The sequence below is a fragment of the Acartia tonsa genome, chromosome 8, assembly GCF_053477335.1.
Source record: "Acartia tonsa isolate MP-2025a chromosome 8, ASM5347733v1, whole genome shotgun sequence".
Classification (NCBI taxonomy): domain Eukaryota; kingdom Metazoa; phylum Arthropoda; class Copepoda; order Calanoida; family Acartiidae; genus Acartia; species Acartia tonsa.
This window is the reverse complement of record NC_137267.1, coordinates 19,408,491-19,431,739: the sequence shown is the minus strand read 5'-3', so window position 1 is coordinate 19,431,739 and position 23,249 is coordinate 19,408,491. Positions and strand designations below refer to the sequence as shown.

The window sequence follows — 23,249 nt, the reverse complement described above, 5'->3', positions numbered from 1 at the left end:
ACGTCCCTAAAGACCTTTAGTGGCCCTTGAAAGTAAACCCACTCCACTTTAAATTTTATTTAAAAATAGCTCATTTATTTTTGGGGGGGCTGCACTGTAAAGGAGAACCATATCGGTTCAGCGGTTAGCGAGATCCTTCGCAACAGACAAAAAACTTACTAAGTTACTACTTTATATAAAAGGATAAAATGGAAAAAAGTAAGATTATAGTTATCTTCAGTATGGCTTCGATACTGATGAATATCCGCTGGACTAAAACCGGTTCTCAGCTTTAATGAAAACTTATGTATGGCATCGTAGGAGAACTTTTTCTATTAGAGATTACTAGATAAACATCAGTGGGATTAACAAATAAAATACAAATATTTGAGATGATAAAAATATTGCAATTTTTGGTTATGTAATCGTAATTTTTTTTTGTAAAATGTATGGACATATGATAGGAGAAATTGATAAAGTTAAAAAACAAAACATAATTTTCCAACAAAAAATGCCATGTCATTGTAAATTTCATAAATAAGACCATTTGGATTTGAAAAATGAACACTTTTAAATTGGTGGGTTTAGTCAACTTGTCAATGCCGTAAAGTGTATCACATCTCATAGTAAAGTTTCGGGTCCGAGTCAGTTTAAAAGTAATGACCAATAAAGAGGGAACATTGTCCTGTTAATTTTTATACAGGTACCCAAAGTTTTATAAACATGCTCTCCCATTTGTTTATCCAAAAACTTTGGGAAATCTTGATCAAACTAGGAGTGTCAAAACTTTTTCACCAATAATTTTACTCTGCAGAAAAGGTAATTTTTAATCATTATTTAGAATGTAAATATGTTTATCCTCTATTTATTATCCCCTTAAGATCCCTGCTATTATTTTATATACAATAAATAGTAAAAGCAAAAGTACGGAGGGAAGCCTTGAACCATAAACTTGATATGGTGGGTGTGACTTTTTTAACTTGGAACTCTCTTGGTTGTTTAGGCTGGTATGTCAGGTGGGTGTAGTCACTTTTATAGGAGGGGACGGACACATAGAATGACCTGTGTGACCTTAATATTTGGTTTATCCTTGTTTAAGAATGAAATATTAAAAAAATAATCTTTTTTCTTAAATTTACAGGAAGGGAATCCCTACTCTTATGTTATGAAAAAAGAGTGCCCTGACAATACCTGTAAAGATTTGTTAATAGTATGTAACAAGAAAAGACAAAAAAAGAAAGCACTTATAAAGATAAGGACACTTATGGTAATCTTATCATACTTTATTTAATGTACATATGATAAAGTATGATAGTATTGAGTATTGAGTATCCCAGCAAAGTTTGTGCTAGGCATAGAAAAAAAGTTAAGGTACCTTTAAACTGAACAAAAATATACAATGAAAAGCAAAAAAAAACAAGAACCAATCTTTTACCACATCAGTTTTTATGATCATACATGACACAAGTTATGCTAAATTAAAGGCGAAAAACTTGGTAAGTTTATTGGAATTTCCCAAAATCATTTTGCTCTTTTGAAACATAAAAGGACTTGGTTTCTATTTTTGATCCCCAGTGCCTTGTAAACATTTAGCCATGTTGGGTCTCAGATACTTTCTAATTGTGAGTTCTTTGAACTTTCTAGCCTTGTTTGGTATAAAACATTTTAACCAGGATGACAACATCCATTAGAAGCTATGCACAAAAAAAATCATGATATTGATAAACGTACAATGTGAGTTATAGTGCAGATGCTCAGTTTTGTAAAATGTTTACATTTTTTGATGTATGACTGACAGACGGATAATACCTTGTATAGACTAGAGGTGCATATGTCATAGGAATCTTCACAAAAAATTTCAGTTTTCTATCTTTAATAGCAGCCAAGAAAATCACATTTCCCCCATAATGTTACGGACTGGCAGACTGACTGACAAATAAAGTAAATTATTGAGTAGCTTCGCTGATAAATAAGTACCTATTGTTGGTCTAAGATGAAAGAGTGATGTTATATTGAAAGAAAATAATATAATTTATATCAGTTATGATTTTTTAGAAGCCAATTATATTATTTGTATGTTTGAAGTAAGCTTTTGTTTGCGGATTTCTGTCATTTTCTTCGTATTATTCTTCTATTTATTAAGTCAGCCTGTGTGTAATTATCTCTTTCTATTGAATGTCTTTACATACCTCCACACCTCTAGGGGCACTTGAGGAACCTAGTAATAGTGTCTAACTTTTTATCTTCGTGACGTAAAAATCCATCTCTTTTTTAGGGGTTTCCTTTCCCACCTCCCCTCTCATCCTTCGATTTTTGTTACGTCACTAAGATAAAAAGTTAGACACTATTACTAGGTTCCACTTGAGTTTTGTAAATAATTTTTTTTGTTGGGGTAATTTATCTTGAGAGGATGGTGGCCAGGGATGGCAGTCGCCATTAAGCCTCAGAGAAATCAACCTTTTACGAGACAGCGTAAAGTGGCACCAAAAAAATGACGTTATACAATAATGTCGACCAATGAGAGTCCAGTATACAATGTAATTGACCAGTGATAAAATTTATACTGCCATCTCATTGGTTATTTTATCGTATGACGTCATTATTTGGTGCTACTTTACTCTGTCTCTTCTTTTACTATTTAAAAAATGAGTTGTAAGGCTAAACCTGAGCCAAATTAAGCAATCCCTCTTTTTAAAATAATTTTCAAAGTATCTAAACGGTTTTCAATTTGAGGCTTAGCTGCGGATAACGAGCGGCTTCCTAGCCCTGGTGGTGGTACCCATGATGATTTTCGAGGATCTATAAAAGGCTACATTGTAAAGGAGAACCATATCGGCTCAGCGGTTACCTATGTCCTTCAGAATACTCACAAACAAACACACATACAGACTCACATACATCCTGTTTATTATTATTTAGTGAATTGTAGTCTCTTATCTCACCTCGTAAAGAAATATTCTCCTTCGATTTTCAATTGATTTAATTCGATTAATTGACCATCTAGAAAATACAGAGCATCATCCGCTTTTAATGAGATGCCATACTATAACAGCCAAGGATAACAACAACCAACCCTTTGTCTGAGAAGAACTGTGAATGAACTTATGGGCCAAGGCATTCCCCTAATCTAAATATTATTGTCGTGCACCTGACATAGAAGCAATAGAAACCATTTTTAACGTCTGTAGTTAAGATGTAGTAAGACTCAAACCTGTCACCTCCCCTACGACGAGCGGATGCGATTGAAAGCCTCTACCTTTGCTATCCAACTATTTATGAATGTATGTATTAATCTAAGCATCTAGGTTTGCTTATTGCTGGTGTACCTGGAAGATTTTGTATCCGGAAGCCCCTACCCCCTGCCGGCTCTACCTGACCCACAAAGCTCCGACCTCTCCACTTTACAGGTTCTACACAGAGAAAAGAGACAGTTCGGCAGGTAAGTGATCAAAGTCAGGGATCTAAAGGGATAAGACAGTGGTAAATATACATTGATGTACATCCCCAATGTTAATACACAAATTACCCCTTATGAAATTAGTGATTGAAACGTTTTGAAACTCAACTTAACAAACCAATCGATCAAATTCAATTAAAAGTCCCCAAACTTGGGGACTTGTTTAATAAACAGGCTATTGTCCCCTCTCTCTTGGAATCATAGTAGCAACGCTACTCTAAAATTCATTTGATATAAGCGAAACTACCTTACATTTTACTCTGTCTGTATTTCCGTACGTCATTCAGTCCATTCAGTCGGCTTCTATTCAAGATACAAGTAAAATATAATTCTTATGTTTAAATAGGCAATTCTATTTTTTCGTAGGTATCAAGACCAATAAATAGAATTATGTTTATATTTCACATGAGAACTTGGTTTAACAAGGATGACAACATCCTTAAAAGCGAAGCATTAACACTTGAAGGGTGTCACAACTAAATAAGCATAAGCTATAAATGTATTATTTCTAAAAAAAATTTAAGTAAATATGTTTAAAAACTGCTGAAATAGAGATTACTGTTTAAGGATATACTTACATTTTTGTTGATTATGTTTTTACATATTTTATACTTGTTTGATTTTAGGCCTGGAGGTCGTGGTCGTGGACGACCTCCTGGAGGACGTCGTCGCCCTCCCCCTCCCAGATACAACAATGGGGGAAGCACAGGAGGTACGTAATTTTAGTAACGAAGTTATGCTACAATTTGCTTTGTCTGTCCTTCTGACCACAATGCTGTGTGAGGAATGTGATTATCTTAGCAGCTGTACAAGATATACGGTGAGAACTTCTTTGTCAACATTCCCTATACCAATGACCATCCATATTATGCAGTTGGAACGTCAGTAACTTAGTCACTTATCCTGATATCCCCTACAAGCGAACTATAAACGCAGCCATAATTTGCACTACACTACGGACTGAATGACTGACGGACGAACGGGCGGACAGGCTAAGTGAATCATAGAGTAGCTTCGCTACGAAAAAATTCCATTTCCTCCATTCTGTTATTACAGACAGACGGACGTTGTATAAGTATGTTACAAATTTTGGCAGTAATTTTTGGTTAAAAGTCCTAATTAAGATCTTTTGAAAATTAAATATAAACTAATTAATAAATAGATTTTCGATTCTAATTTGTTGAAATATTAATCAATTTTTATTAGAGAGTGAAATTTAACGCCCCCCCCCCCCCCCCATCCCTTCTTTCGGGTTTTCTACCGTATGATTCATTTCAGCGAAGAAATTTTTGGACGATACAAATTTCCATTAGCTAGCATTATCGTAATAAATTCAACTATTAATAACTATTCTTTTGTACCAAAATGTGTGCACATTTTGATCAATGATAAGTCCAAATTGCTCCTACACTTCTTCTCAGTTGACTATTTTTACTGATTAGATATTTCTATTTAGGTATTGGCGGTATCCTAAGCAACCCAGCAGTGCAGGGCTTTAAAGGCGGTTTTGTGGGCGGAGTGGCGGGAAGTTTAGCGGCTCCAGCCATCACTGGTGCGGTTACCGGCCTTTTTGGATAATTAAGTAAATAAATAAATCTTGTCAAAACAATCGCATTAAAAAATTTCTCAGAACAAATAAAGGAAATTTGGTACTTTCAACAAACAGTTAAATACAAGGCAGGGAGGGGCATTGGGCTGTTTATTACATTAGTCCCCAAAGTTTTATAATTACAATTTCTTTTTTGTTGGCTCAATAAGTTTGGAGACTTTTATTGAACTTTGAATGGTTGGTTAATTAAGTTGAATTTTTCAAACGTTTAAAACACAAATTATAATCTTGAGAAGGAGTAATTTTGTGTATTTTCATTGGCGATGTATCTTAATTTATCGTCCATTGTCTTATTTCTTAAGATCTCTGGTTTAATATCCAAGTGAGCACTTATAACACACAGTACACCTTATAACCTAACCTAACCTGACCTAAAGTAATAAGAAAACAAAAAACACCCCCTACCGCCATATTTTCATCAATTTAAAAACTAATGGAGTGGTTGGGGGAGTGGAGGTTTGGGGTTATCAGTCCTAACTTTGAGTATTTTATGTGAAAGCGCCGAAAACTTTTTTTTATTGTTCTTCGCATTATTGATTCTATATCATATATTCCTATAAATGTAACAATGCATCTATGAATAAATTTATCTCATATTAATGATTTTTATTTAACAACCTTTGTTTTTAGGTCCTTTTTTACCTAAGAATTTCAAACGGCTGTAATTTTCTTATTTTTAAAGCTAGTGGACTTTTTTTTGCAGAAAATGTTTATCTTTATATTAAAAATATCAAATGTACTTGGCAGCTGCCAGCCGCTGCAGTTGGCGGTCTGCAGGAAAACGGCGGCGGATCTTTATGAAATTTTAATACTTTATGTAGACATGTAAGAAAAGCTTAAGTTTTAAATTTAAAGTCTCTAAGTCAAATATTGCGGCCACAGGAGCCTTTTAAAGATTTCTGGAGACCTGGAGAATCAGGACCTGCAGGATCATACCTGGAACCTGAAATAGACTTGAACACCTGTATTTGATATGAGGATGTACTACTAGAGGATATTTTAGTATTTTGGTAAGATAAAATGCTTTGTTTAAGTCAAAAAAATACTTTTGCTCTTTACCTGGATGACCCTGACAGGTTTGCTGGCATCCTGTGCCTGCCAGGATGGAGATATTCAAAAAATTCCAACTCTCAGTTATGTGTCATACCAATACTTAAAAAGTCACGCAGTTTGGGCTCTTGATCTTTCACACACAGAAAATGAGATGGAAAAAACAGGAGGAGGGGGGTGGCATTCAACGCCCCCCCCCCCGACCGTTAAGGGTTGATAGTATTAACAACCAGCTCCTCTCATCCCCCTCTTCCTCAACATGGAGGGGGTTGGATGTCAACAAAAGCAACTTTTGGTCTACTAATGTTTGATTCCAAGGTTTGCTCCATTTATCTCTAACACAAAATAGTATTAAAAACACTCCTCCCCCCATTTAAAAAAAAAAAATTGGAGGGTTTTTTTGCTTTTGGGGGGGTTGGGGGTGTCCCCCCCCCCAAGAAAATAGCCTAAAACCACCACAGGACCAGTAGGTATATACCCTGAAGAGTAGAATCCGATCGGTTCAGTGGTTACCGATATCTTAAGGGACGGACGGACGGACAGACAGACAGATGGACAGACAGACAGACAGACAGACAGACAGACAGACAGACATCGTTCTACTTTGTATTATAGAAATACTAGCCAAGAGCGCGCTATGAGCGCGCTATTGGCTGCGCGTTTCTTTACTATCTTCTGATATATTATTTGTAGGATCAAAATATTATTTTGTATTTCAATTATTATATATTACAAATATTAATTCAAATTAATACATCCTTGAATACAATGTTATTTACATAATCATCAATTAATGCAATTTTCAAATGTTCTGGTGATCTTACTCTTGAAATTTTTCAAGAAAAATCGTGGTGCAGGCACCACCTAAAAAATTGAATTCTTTTATTGTCTTATCCCCAACTAATAGCTATTTATCCCTGACTATTAACCCTTTACTTTCATTGTCGTATACCTGACTATTAACTCTTTTCTTCCAATGTCTTATCACTGCCTTTTAAATCTTTTCTTTCATTGTATTATCCCTGAATATTAAACTTTTTCTTCCATTGTCTTATCTCTGACTAAGAAAGTAAGAAAAAAATCAAACTACAAATATTCATATTTTTTAAAGATTTAATGTCCCTTTCTATCATCCCTTTTCTTCCGTCTCTTTATTAGTTTCATTATTTTATTTAAAAACATATTTATAATTTTGCCTCTCTTTTTAAAAAATATTAGGTATGGGATCCTACTATATTTTTTAAATTTTTTTTTAGAAAAAGGAAACATGTTATAAAACTCAAAATGTTGTGTTGCGATAATCACGCAACTCCCAAAATGTTAAATGTAAAATCACGCAACCCCCCTGATTTTATTTACCCTTCAAGGAAGATTTCTATATTTTTTTAGTGTACGAAGCATTCAAAATTAATTAGTGGGATTTTAAGTTTATATTATGATGTCTCATCCCTCCCTGATAAAACTTTTCTTTTCAAAACACAAATCTATAACAATTTCAGTATTCTAAAAGATTCCTTCTTCTATTGCATTGGCTGAGTGATTTTGAGGGCTAAGGCGTCTGCTTATATAACTATTAGAGTCCGCGTTCTAAAATTATCACGCGATTGGCTAGATTTATTCAATGTTTTATTTACTTTCTTTTGGTTTTACAATATATAAGATTTTACACAAAAAAATTCATTGTAATAATATCCTTGTTTATTATTTCCATTATGCAAAAATTATGCCCACTAAACCTCCGTGATTAATACAGCATGAGAGAGAGAGAGAGAGAGAGAGAGAGAGAGAGAGAGAGAGAGAGAGAGAGAGAGAGAGAGAGAGAGAGAGAGAGAGAGAGAGAGAGAGAGAGAGAGAGAGAGAGAGAGAGAGAGAGAGAGAGAGAGAGAGAGAGAGAGAAAGAGAGGGAATGAGAGGGGGTATTGTAGAAATTCCTATTTCTCTGTTAAATAGATTGTTATATTATAATTAGTTGATTTAAATAAGTTCCTGAATTTCTCTTCACCTTTAGTCTAGGGGCTAGTGCGACAGTCTTGTATTGGAAAGGTTCGAGGTTCAATCCCACTAAGAATTGAATGTCAATAGGTTTTTATTCTGCAATGGACAATGGACTATAATGTAGTGTTTCCTCTCATTTATAAGTAATATTTCTTTCAAGAAAAAAAAGATATAAAATAAAGGTTGAATAATAATATAAGGTGTAAAAAAGTTAGAGGAGATTTGCTCTAGCAAAACTTACTTTATTTTTATTATTATCACCTAAATTTTCGTCTAACATATCTTTATACCTACTGTCTAGGGCTTAGAGCGGCAGTCTCGTGTTAAAAAGGTTTTCGGTTCTATTCCTCCAAGTATTGAAAACGAATATTTTTAAAACCTTGTAGTAAGTATGAAGGGTTATTTTGATTGTAGATTAAGAATTCGATAACAACTGAACTGATTTAATTCTTCTTTTAAATCCAAATTTTTGAATTTTTAAAAAAAAACTAAAATTATAACTGGTGGTTGCTTGACCTCCCCTCTCTTTTCCCACCAAAAAATAACTAAAATCACCCTTCCCCCAAAAAACAATTAGGGGATTAGAACCTGGATGATAGATGGTTCTCTGCAGTCACTGTACCAAAGAACTATTAGAACTAAATTGTTTTAGTAGAAAATCTGTCCTATTCTTACATCAGTAAGTAAAATATGATGTCCATTTGTTTGTCTATCTGTTGGTACCAAAAGAATCTTGCTAACCACTAAACCGATATGGTGCTCTTATACAGGATAGTTTCTTATGGGCCCTCGGAAGGTTTATAACTATTTTGGGGGAGGGTATTATCACACTGCCAAAAAAATCACGTTAGAAAAAAATTACAATCCACCCCAAAATTAAAAACTTAAATTAAAAATGGAGGTTAATTGGCCTTCCCCCCCCCCCTCCACCCCACCCAATAAAATCACAACTCCCCCAAAAATTTGATGAAAGATTGGAGGTTTGAACCGGAACTCTAGATCTTACGTTACTGGTGTTTAACCACAGGGCTATTGGCACCACCAAATATTATTTTGAAAATTGGTCTAATTGTAAACAATGACTATATAATTAAAATATTGTCTACTATGTTTTAATATTAATTTAATTGAGTTCTTCTTTTTCTAGTATCGCTTCTGGTGGATAAGAAGCGGATATCAGTCATACTGATAAATTATTTGGGATCATATTCTATTCAGTTTTTGTTGACATCGGTGCAAAAAATATCATTTTTAATCTTACTTCTGTACATTTTTATATCTGTGGAAATCTTCAAAAAATTTGTGTTTCTTGGGATTAAATATGTTTATTTTCTCCTTACATTTAAGCACCGACGTAGCTCTGTGGTAGAGTAAAAGTAAAATTTTTCTTTTAGATTTTACTTTATCTGTAGGTCGCGTGTTCAAATCTCCGCGGTCAAAGAACAAAAATATTTATTTTTTTTATTTTCTGAAATTTTTTTTTTCTCTCTCTCTCTCTCTCTCTCTCTCTCTCTCTCTTTCTCTCTCTCTCTCTCTCTCTCTCTCTCTCTCTCTCTCTCTCTCTCTCTCTCTCTCTCTCTCTCTCTCTCTCTCTCTCTCTCTCTCTCTCTCTCTCTCTCTCTCTCTCTCTCTCTCTCTCTCTCTTTTTAATTGCTTTTTCCAAGATTTTAAGTGACTTTTTAAAATTGGTTTTATTTTTTTTTACTTACAATGTTATCAATGTTAAAAAATAATATTTTTGTTCACTGAGGTGGTTTTGATCCGATATGCTTCAGACTGCTGGGATTATAACTATAAGTTGAACTTATCCACTGAGCTACAGAGTAGATTACTATAAATGGTGAATTTAAACAATGAATGTTGAAAATGTTGTCTACTTTGTCTTTTTCACCAAGAATGTTCGGTTGTTATTCTTCTTTTAGAGGTTATCGTGCTAGTTGGAAGGTTTTAACTCCGTGTCAGCTAATATTCTTTTTGATTAGAGAGAGAAATGTTATGAAAATGATTATGTTGTCTTTTTTCGCTATACTTATATAAAAATCACATTAAATTAATTGTGCCGCTGTAGTCTTGGGGCAAATTTTTACGTAACTTATCTAAGAATTCCAGTTCAAATCCCGGCAAGTAACTTAAAAGATTGTAGCTATCATCCATATAATAAAGTAGCAGAATGTTTGTTTGGCTCTCTGTTTATTTATTTGTACCAAAGAATCTCACTAACTACTGAAATAATATAGTTCTCCTTTACAGGTTAGCTTATCATAGTTCCTGGGAAGGTTTGTAACTATTTTGAGTGAGGGTTCCACCACCCTCCTAAGAATAAATTAAAACCAATTTTTGAGCCCTTGCCTTTGGCATTTCGTGACTAATTTAACTGGCTTTGATCTTGTAATTGTACATATTTATCTCCGTGAAAAGCTGTTTATAATACAATGCATAACTGGTTAGTCAACGTTTTTTGGAAAAATTCTTTTCTTTTTTAGTCTTGTGGTTAGCGTCAAAGTGTTGTATTACAATGGTTGCAGGATCTAGACCGTGCAGGAAAAATTATTATTTGATTATGGGATAATAGACATCAAGTTGTTCTTCCTTTAAAAATAACATATAACAGTAGTGCTTCGAAACCGATTTATGTTCGTTGGATTATAACCGGTTCTCAGCCATACTGAAAAATTATGTGCAGAGTACAGGAGAGAGGTTATTGTATTCTATACCTAAATTTTCTTGCATAATTTCTAGTCTTCTTTAGTGTAGGGGTTATCGCGCTAGGGTATGGATAGGAAGATTGCAGGTTCAACTCCTCCAATGTTAAAGTTTTACTATTTTATCAATTGTCATGATATCTACTCTCTAAGCAAATTATAAAAAAGCTTTTTTATATTTTAAGTGAATGTTGTTATAATGTAGTTTTAAAAAATATTATTACTTTTACCAAATATTATTTGTTATCTCAGACATTGAAAATTATATTTTGAGGTTGGGTAGATTCGAACACACAACCTTCCAACTGGAACCTCACCTCTACCCCTGAGCCAAAATGACAGACATGATAATCCATGAAATTTTAAAGTATACTATAAGAAATAAGTTTTTGTTTACTATGTCTTTTTTCACCATTGATAATTGGATTCTTTCATAGCTTAATTATAGAATGTTGGTTTCCTTATCCGTGAGTACCGGGTTCGATTCTCTCCGAGAGGGGCGGGGTTTTTGTTGATGTTAAAAATTGGAAGAATTTATAGAATAAAAGTTGTCGCAAATATAGGTATTAAATAATCACCTTTGTCTGCTAAAAACTCATTTTTAAGACGAATTATTGTGTCTGATTTTAGCTTCAAAATGAAAAAGTAAAAAAAATTAGGGGGATTTTTTAGGGGGGGGGGAAATAGCTATAAACCTAAAGGAGAACTGTATCGATTCATCATTGGTTAAGGATCCTTCGCTGCAGACAAAAAAACACCTTACTACTTTACATTATAAAAGGATTTAAACACCTTCGTCGGCTAGAAACTCCTTTTTAAGAGGAATTATTGTGCCTGATTGATTATCTAGTGTAATACACCTATCGTCTAGTGTAAAACATTTGATACAAACTCAATGGATAGACAGTAATAAAATGCAATTTTTTCGTGGTCGTACGTGGACATACGCAATTTTGGAAGTGTGACGCAAATTTCAGATCTCAGTCTTCGCTATCTGATTTACTTATGTTCTATGCGATGCTTGCAAGATTATGATGTATAGATAAATTTTTCTCAAATCGCGAACACTGATATCTGAAATTTGTGTGACTCTTCCAACAGTGAGTATGACCGCGTACGACCGCGAGAAAAGGAATTTTATAATTTTCTATCCACTAAATGACATATGTGCAATCTTTGATTGACCACCTGTTTAAACAAGGATATAGGGGTAGGTAAGTAATAATTGAAACTTTACTTAGATGTGTAATTAGAGTAAAACACTAGAGGGGGAAGGGGTAAAATAAATGTATGTCCCCATACCAAGGATCTTGTACCGACTCTCAATTGGGTCTTTGAAAATCAATATTAACACAGCCAAGTAACAGAAAACTTTTTGCTAGCAGACGAAAAAAGTATATGAAAAATGGGGGCAAAAGTTATCTGTATATGAATATATACTATAGATCTGTTGATGTGTATAATTTTTATATTTCAAATTGATGAAAACCTTTCTCTGGATTAAATAAACTTATAATCAAAAGTGTTAAGCCGAGCTGCGATATTAACGGCTGTGGCGGAATTATAACGTAAGGGCTGCGTGTAACTGCGGATAAAACTTAAGGACTTGCGGCTGGCGAAGCTATCGAAGCTACCCTGCTAATCTTGATAAGCTGATGGTGGCTGGGGCTAGGATTGTTCCTTCTTTATTCCCCGCCGCTGTGGCTTATTGAGGCTGTGTAAGCCGCGCGGCTGACAGGTGACTGCAGCTGGCCAAACCTGATAATAGCTTTTTATATCTGACTCTTACTATAAATGATGTAGTTTCTTAACTAGCGGTTCGCCTCCTGGAGTTCTCTAGGCGCACTTTAGGTGGGGGGGGGGGGGCGGGGTGTTTTAGAGTTATCCCACAATTTTGATTTAAGTTTTGAAAAGAAAGTTTTAAAAAATTTGTTGTGGGGGGGGGTTTAATGTTTTTCTAGGGGAAATTTCTCTAGATAGGTTGGGGATTTCCTCCCCCAAAATAGTTAAAAACCTTCCATAAACCTATGAGAAGCTTCACTGTAAAGGAATACTAGCCAATCGAAAGCAGCTACCTGACTTGAATAGTTATCAAAATTAGTATTCCTTTTTCCCTGCTTGAATCAATTGGTCCAGATATTGTTGATGTTTACAGAATCAGTTTGTTTCATTATTAGTTAAATTATTAAATTGTATAGGAAAAGAAATTCATGGATTTAACAGTTTTTTCAAAGTAGTAATATGAGATTTAAAAGATTTTTGCTACTAACGATAACAGGTTAAAGTTGTTTTGTTATAATGTTATAAAATTTATTTCCTATAGAAAGAAGTTTAGAAACCTTTCAAAAATCTTAGTTTTAAAATTTGTCAATAAAATAATCAAAGATGATATGTTGATTATTTTAATTTGTTTAGGTTCAGTTTCTCTGTATTTAATAGTTAATCTACAATTAGGTAATCATACTTCTATATAAAGTAGTAATGTCGGTCTGTTTGTCATTTAAGATTTCGTTAACTAAGTTTTGTTTTAGGTTATTATATTATGAAATTAAAGTTTTAGGCCATTTTTTGTCCACATTAAGCACAGTGCTTCTATATGATGCTAGGGGAACAGCATCTAAAGAGGCCTCTAGGGGCAATTGAGAGAAGTCGACCATCCAGTTTTATTTTTATTTTGAAAAAGTCAAAATTTTTTGGGGGAGGGATATTTTTCAGGGGCGATTTCTCATGTGAGGGTGAAGGTATCCTAATCTAAATAGGAAGCATAATGCTGCTTGTTGGTACTTAGAAGCCAGTTAGTAATAAAAGATTGCAAAATTATATTAACTCATAAAAGTAAATTTTAAGTAAAAGGCATATAATTTGTTGCATTCGTTTTATGAATGTCGTCGTAAATATTTTTACAATTTAATAAAAAAAGGATATTATTTTAGAAAATGTTCAAAACATTCAAGAATTAAACTACATTAATGACAGGAAAATTAATTGAAAAATATACTCTATATTTCTACTCTATCCCTTATATTAAGCCATGCACTTCTGTGGCATAAGACTTTGTGTTTTGTAACTTTAAAAAACTTAAAACTTTAATTATTTAGTGTAATTTTAGCTTACAGATTGTAAGTAACGGATACGACGGGCGTATTTACTAATGGTAAATTGTAGAGAAGCTTCGCTCCAATTCCCAATTACATATAGTCACTATATACAACTTAATTCATAGGTAAAAAAAATAATACTGATTTAAATTTTTACATATATGGATGGGTTAAACAGAATAATTATTATTCCTTCCCCTTATATATATTTTAGGGGAAAGAATGGCAAATTACAAAATAGATTACATTAAGTAAGCATAATTAATACAAGCAAATTATAAACAAGCATATTTTAGCCATGGGAGCATAGCAACTCTATATGTCGGTCTATCCCGCTACATATTATTGTGGAAGGGCCAAATCCTTAGTAGATTTTATTGGATTTTACCCAATAAGAAATTGATTTTTTTTCTCTTAAAAACACTTTTGTAATACATGTAAAGCAAGAATAGTATTTCGTTTATATTTCCTCATAATTTGTTTTTAAATGGATTTAAAACTCAATGTTAAATACCTAAAGCATAATTTTTCAAATTATTGCATATATGTTCAATAGGTTGTTTGGAATATTTCCTAATATTTTCTTTTTAAATTGATTTAAAAATGAATATTAAATGCCTAAAGACATAGGCGTCCAAGGGGGGGGGGGGTAATGGGGCGATTACCCCCCCCCCCATTTAAAATTTACCCCTACCCTGGGGGTGCCGTAGGCACCCCCAACCATTTAGGAGGGGGTATTTACCCCCCCCCCAAACAATTTTGGGGGGGTAAATACCCCCCCCCCAAAATAAAAAATCTCTAATAAAAAAAATTTTTGCGCGCTTCGCGCGCATTTTTAATCTTATATATTTTTTAAAATTTAAATTACCCCCCCCAAAAATGTTACCCCGGGGTTAAATTAGGGGGGGGGTAAACTAAATTTACCCCCGCCAACAGATTTCAGGGGTGGTAATTACCCCCCCTAAGCAAATTTTACCCCCGGGGTAAAAATATTGGGGGGGGTAAAAAAATGTGCGGCGCGCTTCGCGCGCCATTTTACCCCCCCCAAAAACGAATACCCCCCCCCCTAAAATTTTTTTACCCCCCCAAAATAAAAAGCTTGGACGCCCCTGCCTAAAGAATAATTGTGCAATTATTGCATATATTTTAATATTTTCCCGTTGTAGCTGGACAAAGTGTGACGTCATGTGACGTCATAAAAATGAGGGAGATGAGAGGAGTAGTGGGGAAAAAAATCCCTAAAAATAAATGGATAATCCCTCATGTTTTTTTGACGTCACATGGCTGATTTTTGAGACAATTTGTCCAGCTACTTCCCGTTAATATTTCCTCATAATTTGTTTTTCAAATGCTTTAAGAATAATTTTGCAATTAATTTTTTTATTTGCTACCAGAGGAAGTTCTGAAGTTTATAACTCAAATTTAAATACTCAAAACAACAAACAAATCAACAAGAGACAGGAATACAATAGAATACAAAGATATTATTTTTTGCAAAATTGTGTTCTTGGTTAATATATCTATCTTATTTCAAAGATATTAAAAGGACTGTCCGCAACAAAAACAAATTTAAATTTTTAGAAATTTATCCTGAAAAAATTTAAGTAAAAATTATGCCTAAAGTTGAACAAAGAACAATAGTTTCAGGTTATATTTAAAAAAATCTAAATTTATTTTTGTTGCGGACAATCCTTTTAAAAGATATTATATAGGACAAAATGTTAAAGAATTTCCTCAATGATGAACCCGGTATTAGTGTCGGACTGATTATGACGTAACAAAAAAAATTAGCCAATGAGAGGACATTATTGACCAATGGTAAAATTCATAGTAGCCTCTCATTGGCTAATTTTTTTTGTTACGTCATAATCAGTCCGACACTAATACCGGGTTCTCAATGATCATAAACAAAATTACCCCTTCAGTAGATCAAAATTATTGTTTGGGAAGATTGGACACTGTAAAGTTTGAATTAACCATTCAAGCTGATTTAACTAAAGTCCCCAAAGTTTTAAGTTACAAATGACACAGCATATAATAATAAACTTTAGATACTTTCAAGATAATAAACATCTTTGAAATTGTGATATTCTTGATATCCTTGGCCAATCAGATGCGAGTATTAATCTGGACTGGATTTCAGCGGGCTGAACAGAGTATTTATGACAAACTATTTGAAAGAATAACAAATGGAAAATGCCCCAGTAAAAACACTTGTAAGGTATTACTGTTAATTTCGGGTATATTAGGTCCTTTGAGGAAAGTTATTTTGTCCCTACAATGTGTTTTAGTATCCTAATCCTACGCTATAAAGATCTTTTGTTTGAACCTAAATATCTTGAAAAATGCTGGTCATAATTAGATGATCTTTTCATGAAAGATTTATGAGTGGTTTTAAGCTTTTTTTGTAATCTATTCTCCACTAAAGAATTGGGGCAAGATACTAGTTGTTGATTGAGTACTATTATTTATTTTGCTATCTACTGAACAGTGATTTCATCTACAGCTACAACTCTTTATAATAGCCAAACAAATGACTAAACCTTTGATAATCCTTGTTATGGAAGTCTTAATTATGAATTTGATAAAAATAAATACCCGCTCCGAAACCAAGGCATTACTCCCTGCTCTGAATTCTTACGTTAAGCATTTGTCAAAACAACATCAGTTAGAATTTTCCAATCTAGTATGATAGATTTGATAAACTGACAATTATATCACATGTGGGACCTTTTAATATCTAGATAACTATGGATAAGAAATTGGTAACGGAAAGCGATGCCATATTATTTTTTCTTCCTAATCTTCATTGGGAAAATTATAACCTACCAAAATTCAGGTAAACATCTATTATCAACATTTAATTTTATGCAGTAAAGTATTATTGTCTAAAAAATTGAAAATTTCTTATCCTAATTATTGTTTTTTAACCTTCCCCTAGAATATAAGCTAGAGTATAAACATGTAGAAAATTAAAAAGCCAAGGATAATATTATGCATATGCATATTCTAGTTTGAGTTAAGCTTTTCTGGGAAGCTTAATGCATAAGTTTGAGTAGTCAAAAATAGATTCAGGATAAAGGTCTTAAAATTACTAATTATAAATATAATAGACTTTTAGAGGGTTCAAGACAGGGTGCAAAACTGCTGGCTCAACTATATTTTTTTAGAGATCCCCAAATTCCATGGATTTTTGGTGCCTATGAATCAACCTTGAGTATTCAAGAAAGAGCAGGACTTTATAGCAAGTAAGAGATGTAAAATCCATGGGCAAAGGCGTATATTGATGCTTCCTTTAAGGTTAGGTTAGGGTTAGTATGGGCTAGTCTTAAGAGAGCCCAAAGAAGCTATCAGTAAGCTTAAAGAAATAGTAGGAATTTCTAAGTGATTCAAATCAAATTTTGAGAAATTATGCACACAAAAACAGTATAGAAAATTGATAACACGATTTTCAATTTAAAAAAAAAGGTTAAACTTGTGAAAATTTTGAGTTTGATTAGTTTTTCTTCAAACTTAATTTTTTTATTTTCTATAATAAACTCAAAATTATTTGTTTAGACAAAGATAATAACTTACTCTTGGAGTTTTATTCAAATATTTCAGGACAAAAATCTTGAATTATGATCTGATGAACAAACTTTTCAACAGAACAATGTCCTTTAGAAGCGATGCTGATATTGTAGCAAAGTAAGAAATTATAATTAAAATTTTTTTATCACTGACTTATACAGAATGATATACTTTATTTTGATACATAATAGCTATTGTTTTATATGGATATTTAAAACTTAAGAAATTTACTTTATTTTCAATTAATGGCTTGATTAATTTTATTTACAGTTTTATATAATCTAATTAATTACAGTTTACTTTTCTTTTTTGTTCATATAGGCATGGTTATACCGAAAAGTTGACAAAACCCTTGACTTCCAAAGAGCTATCTCATATGTATTCCAACACACCACGACCAGATTTCAAGCATTATACGCTACAGTATTATAGGAGTATTCAAAATAAGGTAGGTTGCAATTATCTTTTTTTATTTATTTCCTCTTCTGTGTAATCATGCCTTTTTGTAGCATGTTCTTAAAATATTCCAATTGATATCCTGAGATATTCTACTTGATGCTTTTAGTCTTGAGACATTCTACTTTATGCTATTGAAACAACTATTCATGATATTGAGAAATTCATATTCTTATGACGTTTTACCTCATGTTCTTGAGATATTCTACTGCATTTTAAAGGCATTACACATATTTTTTTATTCTTGATTCATTAAACTACAAGTTCTTTAAACATACAACTCTGACCCCCTTGCCAAAACCTTCTACATATTGTTATTGTAATTAGTGTAGGTTTGACTTCAAAAACGCATTCGATATTACAACACCTTTTTATGCATTCGATTCTAGAAAAATGACCCAGAAATAAAGTATAACCAACAAGCGAAAAAAATCTAAAATAATATTTGGGGGGCAAATGAAGAGGGCGTAAATTTTACGATGTGTTGCCCCCCAACGACAGCTGAAATAACGTATAGGTTTCGTGATTTTTTCCCGAATTAATTTTGTTGTTAATATAAGCTGATAGTGACCACTGCAATGATTCCATTATACTTCTTTTTTTGTTTCATAATTTAATCTTTATTTAAGATTGTTTAAATGTAGATTATATATTTTATATTAGAAATATTATCCTGAATCGATATGGTTCTCGAAAATGCAATTGGTCCATGCAAGGTTTTTTACTATTTTGGAGTGGGTTACATCACCCTTTCCTTTAAAATCGCTCCTAGAAAAAATAAACCCCAATATTTGTTTAGCTTTTTCTATTTAAATCTAAAATTTGCAGTGGTAAAGTAGGGTTAATTTTATCAATAAGCCTTTCTAAGAAATCATGTTTAAAAATGATTTATTGCGCCTCTTTACTCTAAAGTGTAAAAGAAATGCATTTGAAGAGAATTTATGGAGAGGTTGCCACTTGTTCTACGAGGAAAAGGACATTAACTCTATATTTCTTTCAAAAATTAACCTGCAAAATATTTAAACTTGTTTAAAAATAATTTGAATTTCAAAGAGTTAAGTGGTTGAATCAGATTTAATAAATGCTCTTCCCCAATGATGATAAAAAGATTAAAATTGCGCAGCTTTTGTTAATAGTGGAAAAAAAATTTTATTCATAAAACTAGAACACTATAGTTTTTAGATATATAAACCATTCCTGTGTTACGCATAATTAAGGAGCTACATTGCAAAATTAATTAAAACTTGACTTGCGAGTATGCCTTTTACCAACCACAAATAGCACAAAAATGGTACTTATTTCCCAAAACTAGGTTCTGTCGATATGTATAGCATTTTTCACCAATTAACACAAAAACGCGCAGTTTTAGTCTTAAAAAGGTACATATTTTTTAGAATAGACTTTTACTTTTTGAAATCTTTGTAGAACCTTCTCTAGAGAACAAAACCTTTTACTGTGTGAGAGAATGATTCAATGCCAGTTTTTACTCTCATTATTTCACCTATTCTACATGGAACAAGGATGACAACATACATACATTTAAGTAAAGATTTAAAAATCAGAAAATCAGACAAATGAATATTAATGGATGTGGAACAATGCATTAAGTTTGATAGAAAATTATGAATTCCATATAAATTAAATCCAAACAGCGGTGTGCTGATGCTTTTGCCAATTTTAATTGCTTGATTTTTATATTCTCCTTACGATTTTTTTTACAAGGAGGCCATCCTAAAAAATGGGATTAGACCATTAGATGTATTGCAATATTTTTATAGAAATGGACTTTTTTACATGTGGAACATAATTGTCCTTTGTACATTCACACAAACACTTACATACACACACACACACCCTCACACATACACACACACAAACACACTCAACCATCTTTATTGTCTCTGTCAAAAGGTATATTGAACAATTTTACGTTCCATTAGTTTCTTATGTAAGTAATTTTTTCTTCACCATACAATTGTCTTTTACATTGTTGTTGCTTTATTTTCTCATTTTGTAAGAGTTGCTTTTCTAGAGGCCTGTTTTAAAGAATTAAAGAATGGGCTGATTTGCTATTAAGCCCCCCCCCCCCCCCCCTACGCTTACCGTTTTAATTCAAAAGTAAAAATATTTGACAAGAACTTTTCTTTCGAGAAGCTTAAAAATTCTCCACAAAAGAGGATTTTAAGAACAGTTTTTTATAGCTACTACAAAAAATATTTTATTTTTAAAAATAATTTTAATTCTTTCTTATTACTAGTTACTTTTATCTGGTGTTGATGTATAATAATTACATCCAATATGGTTTTTTTCTTGGCAGTACATAATATAAAAATGTTTACAGATTTATACAATAGTTGGGAGGGTTCCGTTCGTATTCTATTAAAACAAATATGCACATATTAACTACATTCTAGATAAAGTAAGAAACCCCTCAAGAAAATTTGGATAAGCCGCTGAAATCTCTTCATTGACTCGGGCTAATATGTATTACATAAAAATATTTTGGATACTCATCAATTTATACCTTAAAAACCTAACTTTCCATATTATATGATTTTAGAAACACCAAATTCCAATTTACACCTCCTAGTATCCTTATACTAAAGTAACAGGATGTTTGTCTGTGTATCTGTGTGTCTGTGTGTTTGTACCGAAGGATCTCGCTAACCGCTGAACCGATCGGGTTCTCCTTTACAGGATAGCTTCTCATAGGTCCCGGAAAGGATTATAACTATTTTCTTGGGAGGTGGGACACCCCCTAACCCCCCCCCCAAAAAAAAAAAAAATGAAATTCCCCCCCAAAAAATTTTTTTTTTTAAATTCACATTTTATTTTTTATTCAATGTATATGTTATTCAAAGAACTGAATAAAAACTGAATTTCTACATATTTTTACCAAAAAAAAAGAGGTTCTATCTACATTCCTGTATTTAATATAATTGTAATATTATAAGAAATATATTAACCACATATCTAGGAAGGTATGCGTAGGTATGCAGTAATCTTCAGGGATGACGATAAATTGATTATAAACAAAATGAACCCTTTTTTAGATAGAAATTAGTTAGCTGAAAAGTTTGTACACCTGTCCAAAATATAACTAAATTTTATAAAAAAAAAATATCTAAAGGATAAAGCCAACGAATGAAAGAGCATGACTATAAAAGTTTGGGTAATACAATGATTTACAGTCTAATGTCCCCTCCTCCCCCTCCCTGGAAGGCATGCAGTGAATTATCCACATACTTTGATGCACGTGTCGTCTTTATCATCCTGTGAAACTTGGATTATTGTGTTGACTTACAATTTACATTGTTTGTTCGACTATATGCAGGCAGGAATATTGGACTGTAAATGTTACTGGTACCCAAAGTCTTATACCCAAGGTATCTTATTCGTTGGCTCTTTAACATTCGTTGATTTTAAAACGTAAACTTTTCAACCAATAAGTTAAATAACGTAATCAGTTTTGTTAGCCCCAAGGGGCCAAAGGCCTTGGCTATCAAAGTTGGTATTTATTTTATGGTTTCTATCTCAATGTTCGTGAAAAAATTTTCTGTAAAATGATGCTATACATATTTTTCAAAATGGCTTAAAACCGGTTCTTATCCAGCTGATATTAATTGAAATTTAGGTTTAAAAATAAATAAATTGTATTTTGTTCATATATTTAGGACAAAAATAAATCTGCACCTGGTAGCCCAATAGCATGGTTTGTATCTCATTGTAATACAATGACTGGCAGGGAAGAATATGTTAATCAACTACAAAGAAATATAGGTAAAAACAGAAGGAACAAGGATGACAGTATCCATAAAAGAGAAACTCTGAAAGGGAAGGACAAATTAACATTAACACTGAGTGACAGAACTGAATAAGCAGAATATTTATGCAAAAGTCGAAACAAAATTGTAAGTAAATTTGTTGCAAAACTGCTTAAATACAGGATACTGTTTAATGACATACTTTCATTTTTAGGACTTGATTATAGAGATACTTCGCTTATTACATTTTACCTTGTTGTAATAGGAATCAGTATTCAAAAATTAGATAAATCGGAAAATTTTAACATACAGAAATTTGTTGTCGAAAAGTAAAAAAATGGACGTACAGATTTTCTGGTAACGATTATAGTGACTTTCTAAATCGTACCAAACTGTTAAAGGAATCATCTTGCAATGTTTGAAATCGATCAAACAATTCTAACCTGTTTATATTAACAAAAAGAGCTAACCGTTACGGACGTAAGGAGGGACCTATACTAATTGTAGAATAAAAGCTTCGCTTTTCATAATAGGGAATAAGGCAAAGCTTTATTCATCATAAAGTCAGACAACAAGAAATAATAAATATACAGTTTCAGCACTTAAGAAAGTAGATATAAATCAGCCACAAATATAAATACGTTTTTTGAACTATACATTCTAATAGAGCTCATTTCATACGCTTTCGAAACTACTTTTGCACCACCGAAATCCCCTATTATTTCTATTTTTGAATAACGAAAAAAATACTTTTAGTCCTTGTCATATCCCCACGAGGTATTATACACGAGAAAATTTGCTTGGCAGGGCGCAATATGTCACTAAAATAAATGTTTTAACCTTTACTTAACCAAACCTAATATATAAAAGAAGAATTCGATTTTATCAAATTTGATTTGTAGTTGATATGTTTGTGCTACTTTATATTTATTTGATTCTCCTCTCTTATTTCTTCCAATATTTCTGTCTACTTACTCATAATTGACTCTTAATGGTCACATTATATTCCAAGCTGTGTACAGAAGCTTTTTAATCCATAAAACGCCATATTTCTGTATTAAAGCACAAAACCTTTGCTCTTATGTACAAATGAAATAAATCCTTATATAAAAGTTACTTTGTCTGTGTGTCTGTTTTCTAACCGCTGCAGCTGATCCAATATGGTTTTCCTTTACTATGTAGCTTTCTCATATGTCATGGGAAAGATTATAAGTATTTTGGGGGAGGGGTTCGCCAACCTACCAACAGAAATTGCCCTTAGAAAAAAAGACCTAGGAAACTAAAATTTAGAGGCTCGAAATCACCCCTTACCTTATGTGCCACAAGAGGCCTCTAAGGCCTAAGATTAGATAAAAATTTTAACCAAAATGATCAGTAAAGACCAAGACTAACTTAATTCAAATCTATTACAGTATAAACTGTTCAAATATAGAAAATTATTTTTGGAGGTGTTGATATCTATGGAAAATGCGGTTCTTTCTCTTGTGGAGAGGTCAGAAATGTCAATAACAGGTATATTGATATTTTTCAACAAATGAAAAATAAAAGAAAAATCCTTACAATTTCCAT

At 32.6% G+C, this 23,249-nt stretch overlaps 2 protein-coding genes across 2 annotated transcripts in view; both read left to right on the top strand.

The window, feature by feature from the left end:
- Positions 1 to 1,536: 1,536 nt before the first annotated feature.
- LOC145326187 (uncharacterized) lies at positions 1,537 to 5,645 on the top strand. Its single transcript, XM_080169341.1, has 4 exons — positions 1,537 to 1,601; positions 3,285 to 3,418; positions 4,063 to 4,148; positions 4,893 to 5,645. The coding sequence occupies exons 1-4, from the start codon at positions 1,575 to 1,577 to the stop codon at positions 5,012 to 5,014; spliced, it is 369 nt and encodes a 122-aa protein (XP_080025467.1). The 5' UTR covers positions 1,537 to 1,574; the 3' UTR covers positions 5,015 to 5,645.
- Positions 5,646 to 15,982: 10,337 nt separating this feature from the next.
- Positions 15,983 to 23,249, top strand: part of LOC145326511 (4-galactosyl-N-acetylglucosaminide 3-alpha-L-fucosyltransferase 9-like) — a 7,597-nt gene continuing 330 nt past the window's right edge. Inside the window, exons 1-7 of the mRNA XM_080169883.1 lie at positions 15,983 to 16,111; positions 16,635 to 16,729; positions 17,061 to 17,138; positions 17,494 to 17,577; positions 17,782 to 17,908; positions 21,591 to 21,696; positions 23,129 to 23,192. Coding sequence (XP_080026009.1) covers positions 16,004 to 16,111; positions 16,635 to 16,729; positions 17,061 to 17,138; positions 17,494 to 17,577; positions 17,782 to 17,908; positions 21,591 to 21,696; positions 23,129 to 23,192 — 662 coding nt within the window. The 5' untranslated portion in view covers positions 15,983 to 16,003. The remainder of the gene's footprint in view (positions 16,112 to 16,634; positions 16,730 to 17,060; positions 17,139 to 17,493; positions 17,578 to 17,781; positions 17,909 to 21,590; positions 21,697 to 23,128; positions 23,193 to 23,249) is intronic.